At 45.7% G+C, this 14,895-nt stretch overlaps 1 protein-coding gene across 4 annotated transcripts in view; it reads right to left on the bottom strand.

The window, feature by feature from the left end:
- NSMF (NMDA receptor synaptonuclear signaling and neuronal migration factor) overlaps nucleotides 1-14,543 on the bottom strand; it is a 90,621-nt gene extending 76,078 nt beyond the window's left edge. For 3 of the 4 annotated variants that reach the window (XM_084650477.1, XM_084650478.1, XM_084650480.1), the window contains exon 1: nucleotides 13,990-14,543. In XM_084650477.1, the coding sequence (XP_084506603.1) occupies nucleotides 13,990-14,096 (107 nt within the window). In that variant the 5' untranslated portion in view covers nucleotides 14,097-14,543. The remainder of the gene's footprint in view (nucleotides 1-13,989) is intronic. The other variant, XM_084650479.1, reaches the window with a different exon arrangement.
- Between the last annotated feature and the right edge of the window lie 352 nt (nucleotides 14,544-14,895).

Genomic DNA, 14,895 nt, shown 5'->3' with positions numbered 1-14,895 from the left:
GGGGCACCCATTACACTCCCCCTGGTGCTACGGAACAAGATTGTTTAAGAGGTCATTAAGACCAGTAAAAATAAACAAACACGCTCATGACAATAATTACATTTACAACAAGTAGGTAGCACAGCAGGAAGGTGAGCTGCAATGGGGACAGCTCTCTCTCGCTGCTGGAGTACTTTTGCTATCTTTCTCCTTCAAAGTGCTTGACCTCAGAGTAAGCCTCTCTGGCTCTCAAGGTGAAGCTGCAGGTGCTGCCATGAGAGGCTGCTTGTGAAAGCAACAGCACTTGTACTCAAATTTACACTTACTCTCAGCTCCTGACTTCCCTTCTATTCTGCCATTTGATGGACAAGACAGTGCAGCAGCCCTTCACCCATGCAGTCAGGAGTTTTCCTCACTGCACATATACACTATCTCCCCAGAGCGTATTCACGAGTGTGCCTGGCATAGGTAAGAATGAAAGGCCCATTTGTGAGCCGCAAACAATATGACACTGGAAATGGAGACTATCAGAGCAATAAAGAAGGGAAGTGATCTGATTTCCCAAGGACTAATAACTTTACCATTGCAGGATGCAAAATGTATTGAGCTGGAGAGCCGATTCCACTTGTGAAAGCAGCAGGGCTTTGGTTAGTTCTCTGCTTAGCTACACATAGCAAACGTAGCGTGCTAAGGCTTTGATATTGTCATGCATCCCACATGTCCAGTCCAAAGACAGAATGTTCCTTTGAGACAGGCTTGTTTTGGGGGCAGCATGCTCTCTCCCCTGTGCCTTTGTTACAGTGTGGGGTGGGGAGGGGCAGAGCTAGAGTCCCACCCCATTGTCAGGGTAGCCCCCCAAGGGGCACCAGCAGGAAGCCACCCTTGCACTTGGGATATTCCTAGATTTCAAGGCTGAAGGGACGATTGTGATCATCTGGGCTGACCTTCAGTATGGCACAGGCCAGAGACCTGCCCCAGAATTGTTCCTAGAGTAGATCTTTTAGAAAGACATCCAGTCTTGATTTAAAAATGGTCAGTGATGGAGAATCCACCACGATCCTTGGTATGAATGAGGTAGAGGTTTTTAAGGTCAGGCTTGACAAAGCCCTGGCTGGGATGATTTAGTTGGGGATTGGTCCTGCTTTGGATTAGATGACCTCCTGAGGTCCCTTCCAACCCTGACATTCTATGATTCTATGTGGTTCCAGTAGTTAATTACTCTGACTGTTAAAAAATTATGCCTTATTTCCGTCTGAATTTGTCTAGCTTGAAAATTTAGGAGGATGTAGGGGATGCTACTGTGACTCACCCATGCCTCAAGACAGGGGTGAAAGTATCATAAAAGGCTTATTGGTACGGGGGCCCTGCTCCAGGCCCCCAGAAGGGACGGGGCCTCAGGCAGGAGTGGTGGGGCTGGGGGACCAGCCTCCCGCAGCCAGCCCTTCCATGCTGCCCAGCCCGCACCACCCGGGGCTCTGGTAGTGATTTAAAAGGGCCTGGGGCTCCGTCCGCTGCTGCAGTAATGGTGGCCAGGAGCCCCAGGCCCTTTTAAATCACTGGGCCCTGACGCAGCTGCCCCTTTTGCCCCCGCCCCTCCGTTGGTGGCCCTGGGGGGCGGGGAGGAAGGGGCAGAGATGTTAAAACCTACCAGCAGGGCCACCAACCGGGGTGGGGGGGGAAGGAGGGGAAGGGGCAAAGATGTTAAAGCTTGAACTTCGGCTACGTACAGGCCCGTACCGGCAGTCACTTCCTACCAGTACACCTTACCGGCCCGCTTTCACCTCTGCATCAGAACATAAGAACAGCCCTACTGGGTCAGGCCAAAGGTCCATCTAGCCCAGTGTCCTGTCGTCTGACAGTGGCCAATGCCAAGTGTCCCCGAGGGAATGAACAGAACAGGTCATCACCAAGTGACCCATCCCCTGTCGCCCATTCCCAGCTTCTGGCAAAACAGAGGCTTCTGGCAAACCATTCCTGCCCATCCTGACTAATAGCCATTGATGGACCTATCCGCCATGAATGTATCTAGTTCTTTTTTTAACACAACCAGGGTGAAGGCTCCTTGTGCCCTCTCACCCCCTTGTGCACCCATCCAGATGTCAGCCACAATACGGCCCTTGCATTATACAAGTCCAAACTTAGGGGCCTGATCCCAGGAATCCTTACTTGTACAGGCAGTCCTTGTTCACATGGTGTCAATGGGTAACTCACATAAGCAAGGGCTACTTGTGCGAGTAAGGATTTGCAGGGTCAGGCCCCTAGGGTGCCATTCCTTTGTATACACATAATGAGCCTTCCACATGCATGAAATGAAGAGACTGCAGGGTTGGTTGGTTTGGTGTGTGTCAGAAATTCTTCCTCTGCCTCATTCCATGTAAATTATCTATGTGGAGAAATAAGAGCTTGTCAGCTCTCACACCAGTTGTTGTTATGCTACGTGTGCATGGGGTTTTATATAAATAAAGAATTTGGAATTATTTAGATTAACTTTCGTTTCCAATTTGTTCCAAAGATGTAAGTGCACCTCAATCCAATCAGTGTCCCAGAAACCTCTGCTGATGCCCAGTATGGATTGTCCATCTGCCCTAAAATCTGAGCTGGTCCCATTCTTTATTTTTTGAAGAATTTGCATACTATATGCTGAATGCCACATGTGGGAATATCCTGGAATTTTACCTCTTCACTTGTCAATTACAGTCTAGACAAATTCATCTCCATCATTCCTTAAGGCCCAAATTGTGAGCAGCCCCTGCACAGCTGCTGAGAGATGAATAACAACCTCCCCGCCCCTGCTGTTGCGTGGGGCCAATCTGGGGAACCATCCCTGTGCTGTGCTCCAAAGACCTCACCTCAAACATCTCACTATCTTCCCCAGCAGGAACAGAAGAGGCAACAGGATAGACCCCATGGTATCTCACATGAGAGAGCGATCAGGGCACATGCGTGATTACTCAAAAACCCCCTCTGAATGAATTACTCAAAATCTCACTCAAGAATGTTGCTGTCCACTCTGGGCTGGGTCTGCAGACATGTCAACAAAATGTCACCGTCCTTGGTATCAAGCACTTTGGACTGACCTAAAAGATCAGCATGGACACTTGACCATTGTCCATCACCAGATTATCGACCAGTGAGACTAGCACAGTATCAGTACAATATTCAACCATTTATATGCATACATTGCAACCAATTCCATTTCAAATTCCTGTCTAATTTGCTGTCCACACTAACACATTGGTATCCTTCTGCATTCCTGCTTTCTGGTATCAAATCCCTTCTCATTGTCTCAGAGAGTTTCAGATATTTTCCCCAGGTGTATTAGCTTGCAGTTTGCCAAGCTCCATCTCGTGTAGCTTATGTGTAATTTATCTATGCCATACCCTTTGTGTTATTTCTCTGCCCTCACCAGTTTTCACAGCTATTGCAGTTGAGCACCATCTGCAAATGACACTTATGCACTGGGTACTCCCTCCTTCAGACTGTTAATGGGGAAGTTAAATTAAACCAGACCTACCACCAGTCTCTGCCGCAGGCAGCCCACTCCTCAATACACTGCAGTTTATCATAACCCTTTCTTTATTTAGAGTCTGTGACCAATGCGCAATTATATATGGTAGTTTTCCTACCTAAGCCAATTTAAAATCACAACAGTTTCATAAGACACTACTGAATGCTTTACTAAAATCGAGCACATGGCAGCTACAGGGTTCTCATGCTCTAATTTTGTAATTCAAACAAAAAAAAACAATAAAGTTTTATTAGCAACATTTATTATTAATAAATCTTGTTTGCCCCACTTCCCCCACCCCTCAATTCTGGCACTATGAACACAGCCAACGTGGTTCCAAACCCACCAAAATTGTCCATGACCTGGACAGAAAACCCTTTGCAGTGGTGGACACCTTGGAGCACAGAGAGCAAGGGATATGCATTTAACTGTCAAGTATGAAAAAAGGAAACTTGCCTCAGGTAAATAATGTGACTGCAAAGAGCCTAAACATGTTGCCCCAACTCAGAGGTGTCAGAAGGCGTAGCCAGGGTACTATCAATGTCCAAGAGCAACAGACTCCTTCAGATTTTCCTCCACCTAGCCTAGACTGACAAAGGCAGAACTCATACAAAGTCTGTCACTGCTTCCTTTGGCTGGTTAAAACAGATTCCTTATTGCAGCTATTTGTTATTATAGGTACCAGCACTGGACTCAGCTCTTTAAAAGAGACATTGAAATGTTCAAAACAATATAGGAGATTTAGACAGGTTCAGCAGTTGGCAAGAAGCTGGCATGCTGTACAATACGGTGAATCTCGAAGGACTTTATATTATAGGATATTGTATCTCATGTAACCTCATAAAAGGGGTCTTGAGCATGGGAGAGGGTATCCAGTGTGCATGCCAGCAGCTGTGTAGAGGCAGCAAAGGGATGTTCATATGTATTGTGCCATAAGCTCATCGAATTGACACAGTTTTAGTGGGGAAATTTGTAAGAAAACATCATGAGATCCATGAACCCGCAGAAACTGGTATATTGTGAAGACTTCACTTGCAGCACAACAGCAAGCTGAGCAGGTGGGTCTGCTGTATGGCAAGTGAAGGACACGAGAGCTGGGCGTGGGAGCCACCGTCCACATGAAGAATAATCATCTGAGGCCACCTGCCATGCAACATAAATCCCTCCATTCTGTTCATATGTACTGAAAGGCCATATGCCATGGTACTGTATGCACCAAGACATGGCATGGGAAGACTTTATTCCCACTAACTGCTCTAACAAGGAATAGAGCAATATACTAATGATTCTATGTTACACTTATACAAGATATTTCATACATTATAAGTCTGAGCAACGCACCGGATCATTACACCGTATACTACAACTGCATCGGAAGAGGAGGTAATGTTGACCAAGAATGCCAGGGCAACCATCTGTTCTTATCAAGGTACTGGTGATGTCCATGAAGAGCAGATAGGGCCTTGGTTTTTAAACACTTGTTTAAAAGATCCAACATGCAGTAAATTGCATGGAAGTTAATGAATCCATCTGGGAAAGCTGAAGCACCGAGTCAAACCTGCTGGGATTTGAATTTACGGTTCAAGGGATTGCAGGGGTTTCAGACCTGTTGCTGAGACCACATTATCATGCTTGTCACACAACAGTAAACAAATTCTGATATTCTATGACTCTACGATACATAAAATCACAGGAGACTGGAGGCCCACATGGAGAGTCTCCTCCTCTCTGTGTGGAGGATAGTACAATCCACTACTGGGGCCCATCTCCTGCCCTGCAGAGGCCTCGCCCTAGATAAAGAGAGTATGGACAGGGGCCAATGATGGAGCTGGCGAACCAAGCATCATCCTCCCCTAAAGCCCTGTGGAAAAGGTGGCAGCGTGAAATGAAACTGGGAGCTGAATTTTCACTTCCTTGCCCCTCCATGCTGCAGAAATCCAGGGGGCAGCACTTGCTGTGGAAACCCCTGTTACACTGTCAGAGAACCACAGAACCAGGGCAGAGGAATAGAGGCCCCCCGCTATTGGTGATTGGTTCCAAAGGATTTGGGGGCAGAACCACTGCCACACAGAACACGCCTCCCCCCCATGGAGCAGTTCAGAAAGGATTCTGCAGGGGGATTGTCAGGAGGTTTTCTGCCCTCCCTCCCCACACATATGCCTTCAGTTTGGCATCTCTGCAGTAGGGGCAGTCCACGGGCCACAGCTACGAACAGCCAGTGCTGTGACCTGACTGGCTGAACACCCAGCACAGGCCCAGTCAGCTATGCTTCCTGATCCCAGCATGTGAACTGGAACTGATCAAGGGGCATCAAAGAGTTCCTACATAAGAATCACCACAGCATCTTGTCATACCTATACAGCAGGTGCCAAAGTGAGCAAGAGTCTCTTGGCCCGATCCTGGATTCCACAGTATTTGTATTATTTGGAAAAAAGAAAAGGAGAACTTGTGGCACCTTAGAGACTCACAAATTTATTTGAGCATAATGCATCCGATGAAGTGAGCTGTAGCTCACGAAAGCTCATGCTCAAATAAATTGGTGAGTCTGTAAGGTGCCACAAGTCCTCCTTTTCTTTTTGCGGACACTGACTAACACGGCTGCTACTCTGAAACCTGTATTATTTGGGTAGCTCCTATCTCCTCCAGACATGAAGTCACATACAGTGGCACCCCAAAATGATTCCCATACACCCAGCATTAGCCATCTGTCAAAAATCCATGCCATCATCTGAACCATTTGTGGGGAGGGATAGCTCAGTGGTTTGAGCGTTGGCCTGCTAAACCCAGGGTTGTGAGTTCAATCCTTGAGGGGGCCATTTAGGGATCTGGGGCAAAAATTGGGGATTGGTCCTGCTTTGAGCAGGGGGTTGGACTAGATGACCTCCTGAGGTCCCTTCCAACCCTGAGATTCTATGACCAAAGTTGTATTTTCCACAGTAAGACATCTACACTCCAGCTTCCTTCCTCTTGCTAAACTCACAGGGCTGTTATATGCTGAAGAGAATTTCATTTTCTTTATAGAGTATGTATATTTAAAAAGTATTCACTGTGCAATTTAGCCTCATACTGTGGGCAGACATTCCAGAAATCTGCCAAGGCCCTGATGCATTGAAAGCTTTGATGGACAGATTTCTTTATAAACTAAAATAATTAGGGCTGTTGATTAATCGCAGTTAAGTCATGCGATTAACTCAAAAAAATCAATCACAATTAATCGCACTGTTAAACAATAGACTACCAATTGAAATTTATTAAATATTTTGGATGTTTTTCTAAATTTTTAAATATACTGATTTCTATTACAACACAGAATACAAAGTGTACATTGCTCACTTTATATTATTTTTATTACAAATATTTTCATTGTAAAATGATAAACAAAAGAAATAGTATTTTTAGTTCACCTCTACAAGTACTGTAGTGCAATCTCTTTATTTGGAAAGTGTAGCTTCCAAATGTAGATTTTTTTGCCCAGTAACTGCACTCAAAAACAAAACAATGTAAAACTTTAGCGCCTACAAGTCCACTCAGTCCTACTTCTTGGACAGCCAATCGCAAAGACAAACAAGTCTGTTTACATTTATGGGAGGTACTGCTGCCTGCTTCTTATTTACAGTGTCACCTGAAAGTGAGAACAGGTGTGTGCATGGCACTGTTGTAGCAGGTGTCACAAGACAGTTATAGGCCAGATGCGCTAAAGATTCATGTGCCCCTTCAAGCTTCAACCGCCATTCCATGAGCCATGCGTCCATGCTGGTGATGCATTTTTTTTTAAATGAATGTTCATTAAAATTGTGACTGAACTCCTTGAGGGAGAACTGTACGTCTCCTGTTCTGCTTTACCCGCATTCTGCCATATAGTTCATGTTCTAGCAGTCTCGGGTGATGACCCAGCACATGTTGTTTGTTTTAAGAACATTTTCACAGCAGATTTGACAAAACGTAAAGAAGGTACCAATGTGAGATTTCTAAAGATAACTACAGCACTCGACTCAAGGTTTAAGAATCTGAAGTGCCTTCCAAAAATCTGAGAGGGGCGAGGTGTGGAGCATGCTTTCAGAAATGTTAAAAGAGCAACACTCTGATGCAGAAACTACAGAACCTGAACCACCAAAAAAGAAAATCAACCTTCTACTGGTGGCATCTGACTCAGATGATGAAAATGAGCATGCGTCGGTCCGCTCTGCTTTGGATTGTTATTGAGCAGAACCCATCATCAGCATTGGATGCATGTCCTCTGGAATGGCGGTTGAAGCATGAAGGGACACATGAATCTTTAGCGCATCTGGCATGTAAATATCTTGTGACGCTGGCTACAACAGTGCCATGAAAACACCTGTTCTCACTTTCAGGTGACATTGTAAACAAGAATCAGGCAGCATTATCTCCTGCAAATTGTAACCAAACTTCTTTGTCCGAGCAATTGGCTGGACAAGAAGTAGGACTGAGTGGACTTGCAGGCGCTAAAGTTTTACATTGTTTTGTTTTTGAATGCAGTTATTTTTTGTATATAATTCTACATTTGTAAGTTCAACTTTCATTATAAAAGGATTGCCCTACAGCACTTGTATGAAGTGAATTGAAAAATACTATTTTTTTTTGTTTTTTTTACAGTGGATATTTGTAATAAAAAATAAAGTGAGCACTGTACACTTTTTATTCTGTGTTATAACTGAAATCAATATATTTGAAAATGTAGAAAACATCCAAAAATATTTAAATAAATGGTATTCTATTATTAACAGTGTGATTAATAGTGATTAATTTTTTTAATTGCTTGACAGCCCTAAAATAATCTGAACTATATTGCCTTTTGCACTGTCCATTTCTAACCACATCACTTCCTCTCTTCTTACCCCACTATCACCAGGATTTAAAGCTGTGCCTTAGAGCTTCAGAGTGACAAGATGCCTTAAGTCGATTTGTCAGCACAGTCTCGACTGGGCTCTACAGAGAAGTCTGCTGTAATTTTTTCTAGCAAAAAGAGCCCCCCGGGCTCCTATGAAAAGTTCACTTCCTCCAATCTGCTTGTGAATGGCTACGACTGGGGAAGCAGCCAGTGCTACTAATGGACCTATTCCCTTTATGATTGTCCACATAATATCAGCCCAGCAGCCACCAAGAAACAAAAGGCAAATATCTCGAGAGGGCTGCAGCTTGCGGCACAGCAGGGATGGAGCCAGCTCTCTGCCATCGTCATGGCCAATGTTCCACAGTCAGTGTAAGATGTGAAGCTCATCTATATTTTTTTTTAAATCCCAAGTCCCATCAAGCAACAGAGACGTTTTTCAGGATCTCCCAGGAGCCATAAGAAAGGCCACACTGGGTCAGACCGCAGTGTCCTGTCTTCTGACAGTGGCCAGGGCCAGGTGCTTCAGAGGGGATGAACAGAACAGGGAATCCTCAAGAGATCTATCCCCTGTCGCTCATTCCCAGCTTCTGGCAAACAGAGGCTCTCCCTGCCCATCCTGGTTCATAACCATTGATGGACCTATCCTCCATGAACTTATCTAGGTCTTTTTTGAGCCCTGTTATACTCTTGGCCTTCACAACATCCTCTGGCAAGGAGTTCCACAGGTTGACTGCACTGTGTGAAGAAATACTTCCTTTTGTTTGTTTTAAATGTGCTGCCTATTAATTTCATTTGGCAACTCCTAGTTCTTGTGTTATGAGGAGGAGTAAATAACACTTCCTTATTTACTTTCTCCACTCCAGTCATGATTTTATAGACCTCTATCATATCCCCCCCAGTCATCTTTTCCAAACTGAAAATTCACAGTTTTATTAATCTTTCCTCATAAGTCTATCATATTAAAAGGTAACAGGGACGGGCAATATACACCCAAATTCTATAGCATGGACCAAGTACCAGGGCCAGCTCCAGTGTTTTTGTGGCTCCAAGTGGCAAAAAAAAAAACAAAACAAAAAAAAACCCTTGCCGCCAAACACAGAGGCGGAGTGATGGTGCGGGCGCCGAATTGCCACTGGTGACCGAAGAAGAGTAGCGTCCCCGCCGCTGAATTGCCGCCGAGCTCAAAATACACTGTGATGGAGTGGCCGCCGAAGGCACATTGCTGCCCCAGAGCCCGACGTCCTGCCGCTCCTTTACATTTGCCGCCCCAGGCACCTGCTTGGTTCGCTGGTGCCTGGAGTCGGCCCTGCCAAGTACCATGAAAAGAAAACCTTTCAAAGGGTAAATGTAATGGCCTGAGACATTCCAATAAATGGAGATATTTGGTAGGTTTGGCTTTTCACAGGATGGCGTTTTTATTACAGGGGGAATTGAAGATCACCTCACTGGGAAAGCTACCACCAGCCGTGTGGTCAGATATGCAGATAAGAACATAAGAATGGCCATACGGGGTCAGACCAAAGGTCCATCCAGCCCAGTGTCCTGTCTTCTGACAGTGGCCAATGCAAGGTGCCCCAGAGGGAGTTAACCTAACAGGTAATGATCAAGTGATCTCTCTCCTGCCATCCATCTCCACCCTCTGACAAACAGAGGCTAGGGACACCTTTCCTTACCCATCCTGGCTAATAGCCATTAATGGACTTAACCTCCATGAATGTATCCAGTTCTCTTTTAAACCCTGTTATAGTCCTAGCCTTCACAACCTCCTCAGGCAAGGAGTTCTGCAGGTTCACTGTGCGCTGAGTGAAGAAGAACTTCCTTTTATTTGTTTTAAACCTGCTGCCCATTAATTTCATTGGGTGGCCCCTCGTTCTTAGATTATGGGAACAAGTAAATAACTTTTCCTTATTCACTTTCTCCACACCACTCATGATTTGCACCGCTACCGACTAGGGACCGAATGTCTCGGCAGCAGTTCTGCAGAAAAGGACCTAGGGGTTACAGTGGATGAGAAGTTGGATAAGAGTCAACAGTGTGCCCTTGTTGCCAAGGAGGCCAATGGCATTTTGGGATGTATAAGTAGGGGCATTGCCAGCAGATCGAGGGACGTGATCGTTCCCCTCTATTCGACATTGGAGTACTGTGTCCAGTTTTGGGCCCCACACTACAAGAAGGATGTGGAAAAATTGGAGAGAGTCCAGCGGAGGGCAACAAAAATGATTAGGGGACTGGAACACATGACTTCTGAGGAGAGGATGAGGGAACTGGGGATGTTTTAGTCTTCAGAAGAGAAGAATGAGGGGGGATTTGATAGCTGCTTTCAACTACCTGAAAGGGGATTCCAAAGAGGATGGATCTAGACTATTCTCAGTGGTAGCAGATGACAGAACAAGGAGTAATGGTCTCAAGTTGCAGTTGGGGGAGGTTTCGGTTGGATATTAGGAAAAACTTTTTCACTAGGAGGGTGGTGAAACACTGGAATGCGTTACCTAGGGAGGTGGTGGAATCTCCTTCCCTAGAAGCTTTTAAGGTCAGGCTTCACAAAGCCCTGGCTGGGATGATTTAGTCGGGGATCGGTCCTGCTTTGAGCAGGGGGTTGGACTAGATGACCTCCTGAGGTCCCTTCCAACCCTGATATTCTATGATTCTATGATTTTATAGACCTCTAACATATCCCCCCTTAGTCTCCTCTTTTCCAAGATGAAAAGTCCTAGCCTCTTTAATCTCTCCTCATATGGGACCCGTTCCAAACCCCTAATCATTTTCGTTGCCCTTTTCTGAACCTTTTCTAATACCAGTATATCTTTTTTGAGATGAGGGGACCACATCTGTACGCAGTATTCAAGATGTGGGTGTACCATGGATTTATATAAGGGCAATAAGATATTCTCCGTCTGATTCTCTGTCCCTTTTTTAATGATTCCTAACATCCCGTTTGCTTTTTTGACTGCCGCTGTACACTGCATGGACGTCTTCAGAGAACTATCCACGATGATTCCAAGATCTTTCTCCTGATTAGTTGTAGCTAAATTAGCCCCCCATCATATTGTATGTATAGTTGGGGTTATTTTTTCCCGATGTGCATTACTTTACATTTATCCACATGAAATTTCATTTGCCATTTTGTTGCCCAATCACTTAGTTTTGTGAGATCTTTTCGAAGTTCTTCACAGTCTGCTTTGGTCTTAACTATCTTGAGCAGTTTAGTATCATCTGCAAACTTTGCCACCTCACTGTTTACCCCTTTCTCCAGATCATTTATGAATAAGTTGAATAGGATTAGTCCTAGGGCTGACCCTTGGGGAACACCACTAGTTACCCCTCTCCATTCTGAAAATTTACCATGTATTCCTACCCTTTGTTCCCTGTCTTTTAACCAGTTCTCAAGCCATGAAAGGATCTTCCCTCTTATCCCATGACAACTTAATTTACATAAGAGCCTTTGGTGAGGGACCTTGTCAAAGGCTTTCTGGAAATCTAAGTACACTATGTCCACTGGATCCCCCTTGTCCACATGGTTGTTTACCCCGCTCCAAAAAGAACTCTAATAGATTAGTAAGACATGATCTCCTTTTTCAGAAACCATGCTGACTTTTGCGCAACAATTTATGTTCTTCTATGTGTCTGACAATTTTATTCTTTACTATTGTTTCAACTAATTTGATGTTGGACTTACCGGTCTGTAATTGCCAGTATCACCTCTAGAGCCCTTCTTAAATATTGGCATTACAGTAGCTATCTTCCAGTCATTGGGTGCAGTAGCTGATTTAAAGGACAGGTTACAAACTATAGTTAATAGTTTTGCAATTTCACTTTTGAGTTCTTTCAGAACTCTTGGGTGAATGACATCCGGTCCCGGTGACTTGTTACTGTTAAGTTTCTCAGTTCCCAAACCTCCTCTTGTGACACTTCTATCTGTGACAATTCCTCAGATTTGTCACCTACAAAAGACAGCTCAGGTTTGGGAATCTCTCTAACATCCTCAGCCGTGAAGACTGAAGCAAAGAATTTATTTACTTTCTCTGCGATGACTTTATCGTCTTTAAGTGCTCCTTTTGTATCTCGATTGTCTATGCTTGCATGATGCAAACCAAACCAGGCAAACTCAAAGTATTTGCCATTTACAAGGACTGAAAGGATCCACTCTGATGACTAGCTCATTAAAACATTAAACCCCTGCCTCGGTGGGGTGGGCATTTGGCACAGGGCATATTGAGCAATACCAATTGATGATGCCAGCAGAGCTGGGGAATATGCCCTGGGTACAACCTTCACAGATGAATTAACTCTTTGAAGGTTGTTCATTTGAAAACAGTTATATGACACTTGAGAGAACTGCATGGTACAATCTTATGTGCTGGCATGTCAGACATTTAGAAGTGAACTTTCTGTTTTGCACAGTATAAGCAAATATTTATCATATATTAGACATTTTTCAAATATTTGCCATATGGCTATAGGTACTGTGTGTGTCAGCATTTCTAGAATGCAGAGGTACAATGTAGTTTCTATTGAACAATGTTCCTACTCTAAGTAGCCATTAGTTACATTCCCTACAGAAAGAAAAGGAGGACTTGTGGCACCTTAGAGACTAACACATTTATTTGAGCATAAGCTTTTGTGAGCTACAGCCCACTTCATCCGATGAAGTGAGCTGTAGCTCACGAAAGCTTATGCTCAAATAAATGTGTTAGTCTCTAAGGTGCCACAAGTCCTCCTTTTCTTTTTGTGGTTACAGACTAACACGGCTGCTACTCTGAAACCATTCCCTACAGAAGGATTGTTGAGAGAGACACATTATTTCTATTAGCTTAATGTACCCTTACTAAATGCAGTGTGAACTGCACTGTTCATTAGTCCTTGAGGTACTCACTCACACATACATTAACCAAAGGGACAGTACAAGATTTTGCCATACAGGGTGTTTCTGAGGAACACAAAAAGTTATGTCATTATATATGTAAAGTTCATATACCAAATGTGATTTCCTGATTGCAAATCAGTGCCATTAATTACTTGAGGTTTGTTTGTGTGTCCCCATGAGTGATTTTTTTGACAGGCCTCCCGCTAGGCAGATGGTTCCTTACACCTCATGTCATTTGCTATTTAAACCCACTGTAAAGCCAGAATAAAACTAAAAATAAATAAGCAGTATTCTCCACTGGAGCTTGCAGGTCAGCCAAAGATAAAGGGACCAAAGAAACCAGCATCACATTCTCTCCCAGCCCACACAAACAAGCCTGATTGTCTTGTCAGTTTAGTTTGCTTTGCAGAGATAATACTATGTGTGTCTGGAAAAACAATGAGGCATCTAAAATATTTGCACGTTCAAGCACCACTCACCTAGTGAATTTCACCAGAAGGAAAGAGAGGAGGCAAATGCAAACACCTGCAATACTGAGTCTCATTATGCCCCCCCACACACACACACACACCCTGCCCTCTGCAAATGCCCCAGTTTCTTCTATGCTGATATTGTAATGCAGTTAGCCCAACGTTTAGACTGCACACCCCATGCATCACATTGCATTTGCGTTAGCATTTCGTTTAGCAAGGCATTGTTTTCTTCCCAGCATGGCCAGAATCTTCTTGGGTAGTTATTTTTATCCCACCCCTGCCGCAACTTGTCTAGGCGGAGGTTATCACTCACCTGACTTTAGCTGCTACAGAAGACATAGCATCATTCCTCAGAGTCTTCCTTTTGGATACAGCTGTGCCCATATTCGCTGGGAGAAAAGCTTTGGAGGCAACATTCATTGCACAAAACCTCCGCCCATGACGCTGAGGGGAAATAACGGTAACAAAGAGACGGCACGAAGTCCTGCAGCGTGCCCCGATCCGCTGCTTTATTCCTCCTGCCGCGGAGCCATGTGCACTAGGATCCCAGGCTGGCAGTCAAGGGGCCAAGCCCCGCCATGGCACAGTGTCCGTACTGCCTCCTGCCATTCATCTCCTGGCAGCCTGGAGGAGACGCGCAACAGACCCGGCTCTCGCTAGTAAAACGCTTCCGCAAACCCGCTGCCTGGCTCCCCGCCGGCTGCCTGCGCAGGGATGGCTGCAGGGAGCTGGGTAATGGGAGGTCCAAGGGCGCCCCCTCTATATGCCGTGCAGGCTCCCCCCCCCGCACGCCCCCCGTGCTGACATCACGGGCGGCATGGGAAGGAGGGGAGACGGGGGCTCGTCTCCAGGGGAGGGGGCGCCCGCGGCGCGAGCGGGAGAACGGGAAGCTGGAAGCCCGGCTCCGGGAGAGAAGGACGCGGCTCGGGAGCGCGGCGCAGCCAGGGCACCTGCCGCGACCCCGGCCGCCGCGCGTCTCACTTCGCGGCGCGTGCTCCAGGCGCCTGGGGCCGCGCGCCTGCCCAGGACGGGGCGGGGCGCTCGCTGCCCGGCCGGGACTCCGCGCGCTGCCGTGGACGGGGCCCTGGGCCTCGAAGCTGGGACTTGGCAATGGGTGGCCGGAGCAGGGGTTTCAATCAGCCCATTAGAAAGCCGGGGCCAGGTGTGAAATCTGCCCCCAGCTCTCCCCGCGTGTTTCTCTCTGTGTGCAGGGCCTTTG

Source organism: Lepidochelys olivacea, assembly GCF_965140295.1.
Source record: "Lepidochelys olivacea isolate rLepOli2 genome assembly, chromosome: 16".
Classification (NCBI taxonomy): Eukaryota; Metazoa; Chordata; order Testudines; family Cheloniidae; genus Lepidochelys; species Lepidochelys olivacea.
The sequence above is the reverse complement of the archived record's forward strand: the minus strand, read 5'-3'. Positions and strand labels throughout refer to the sequence as shown.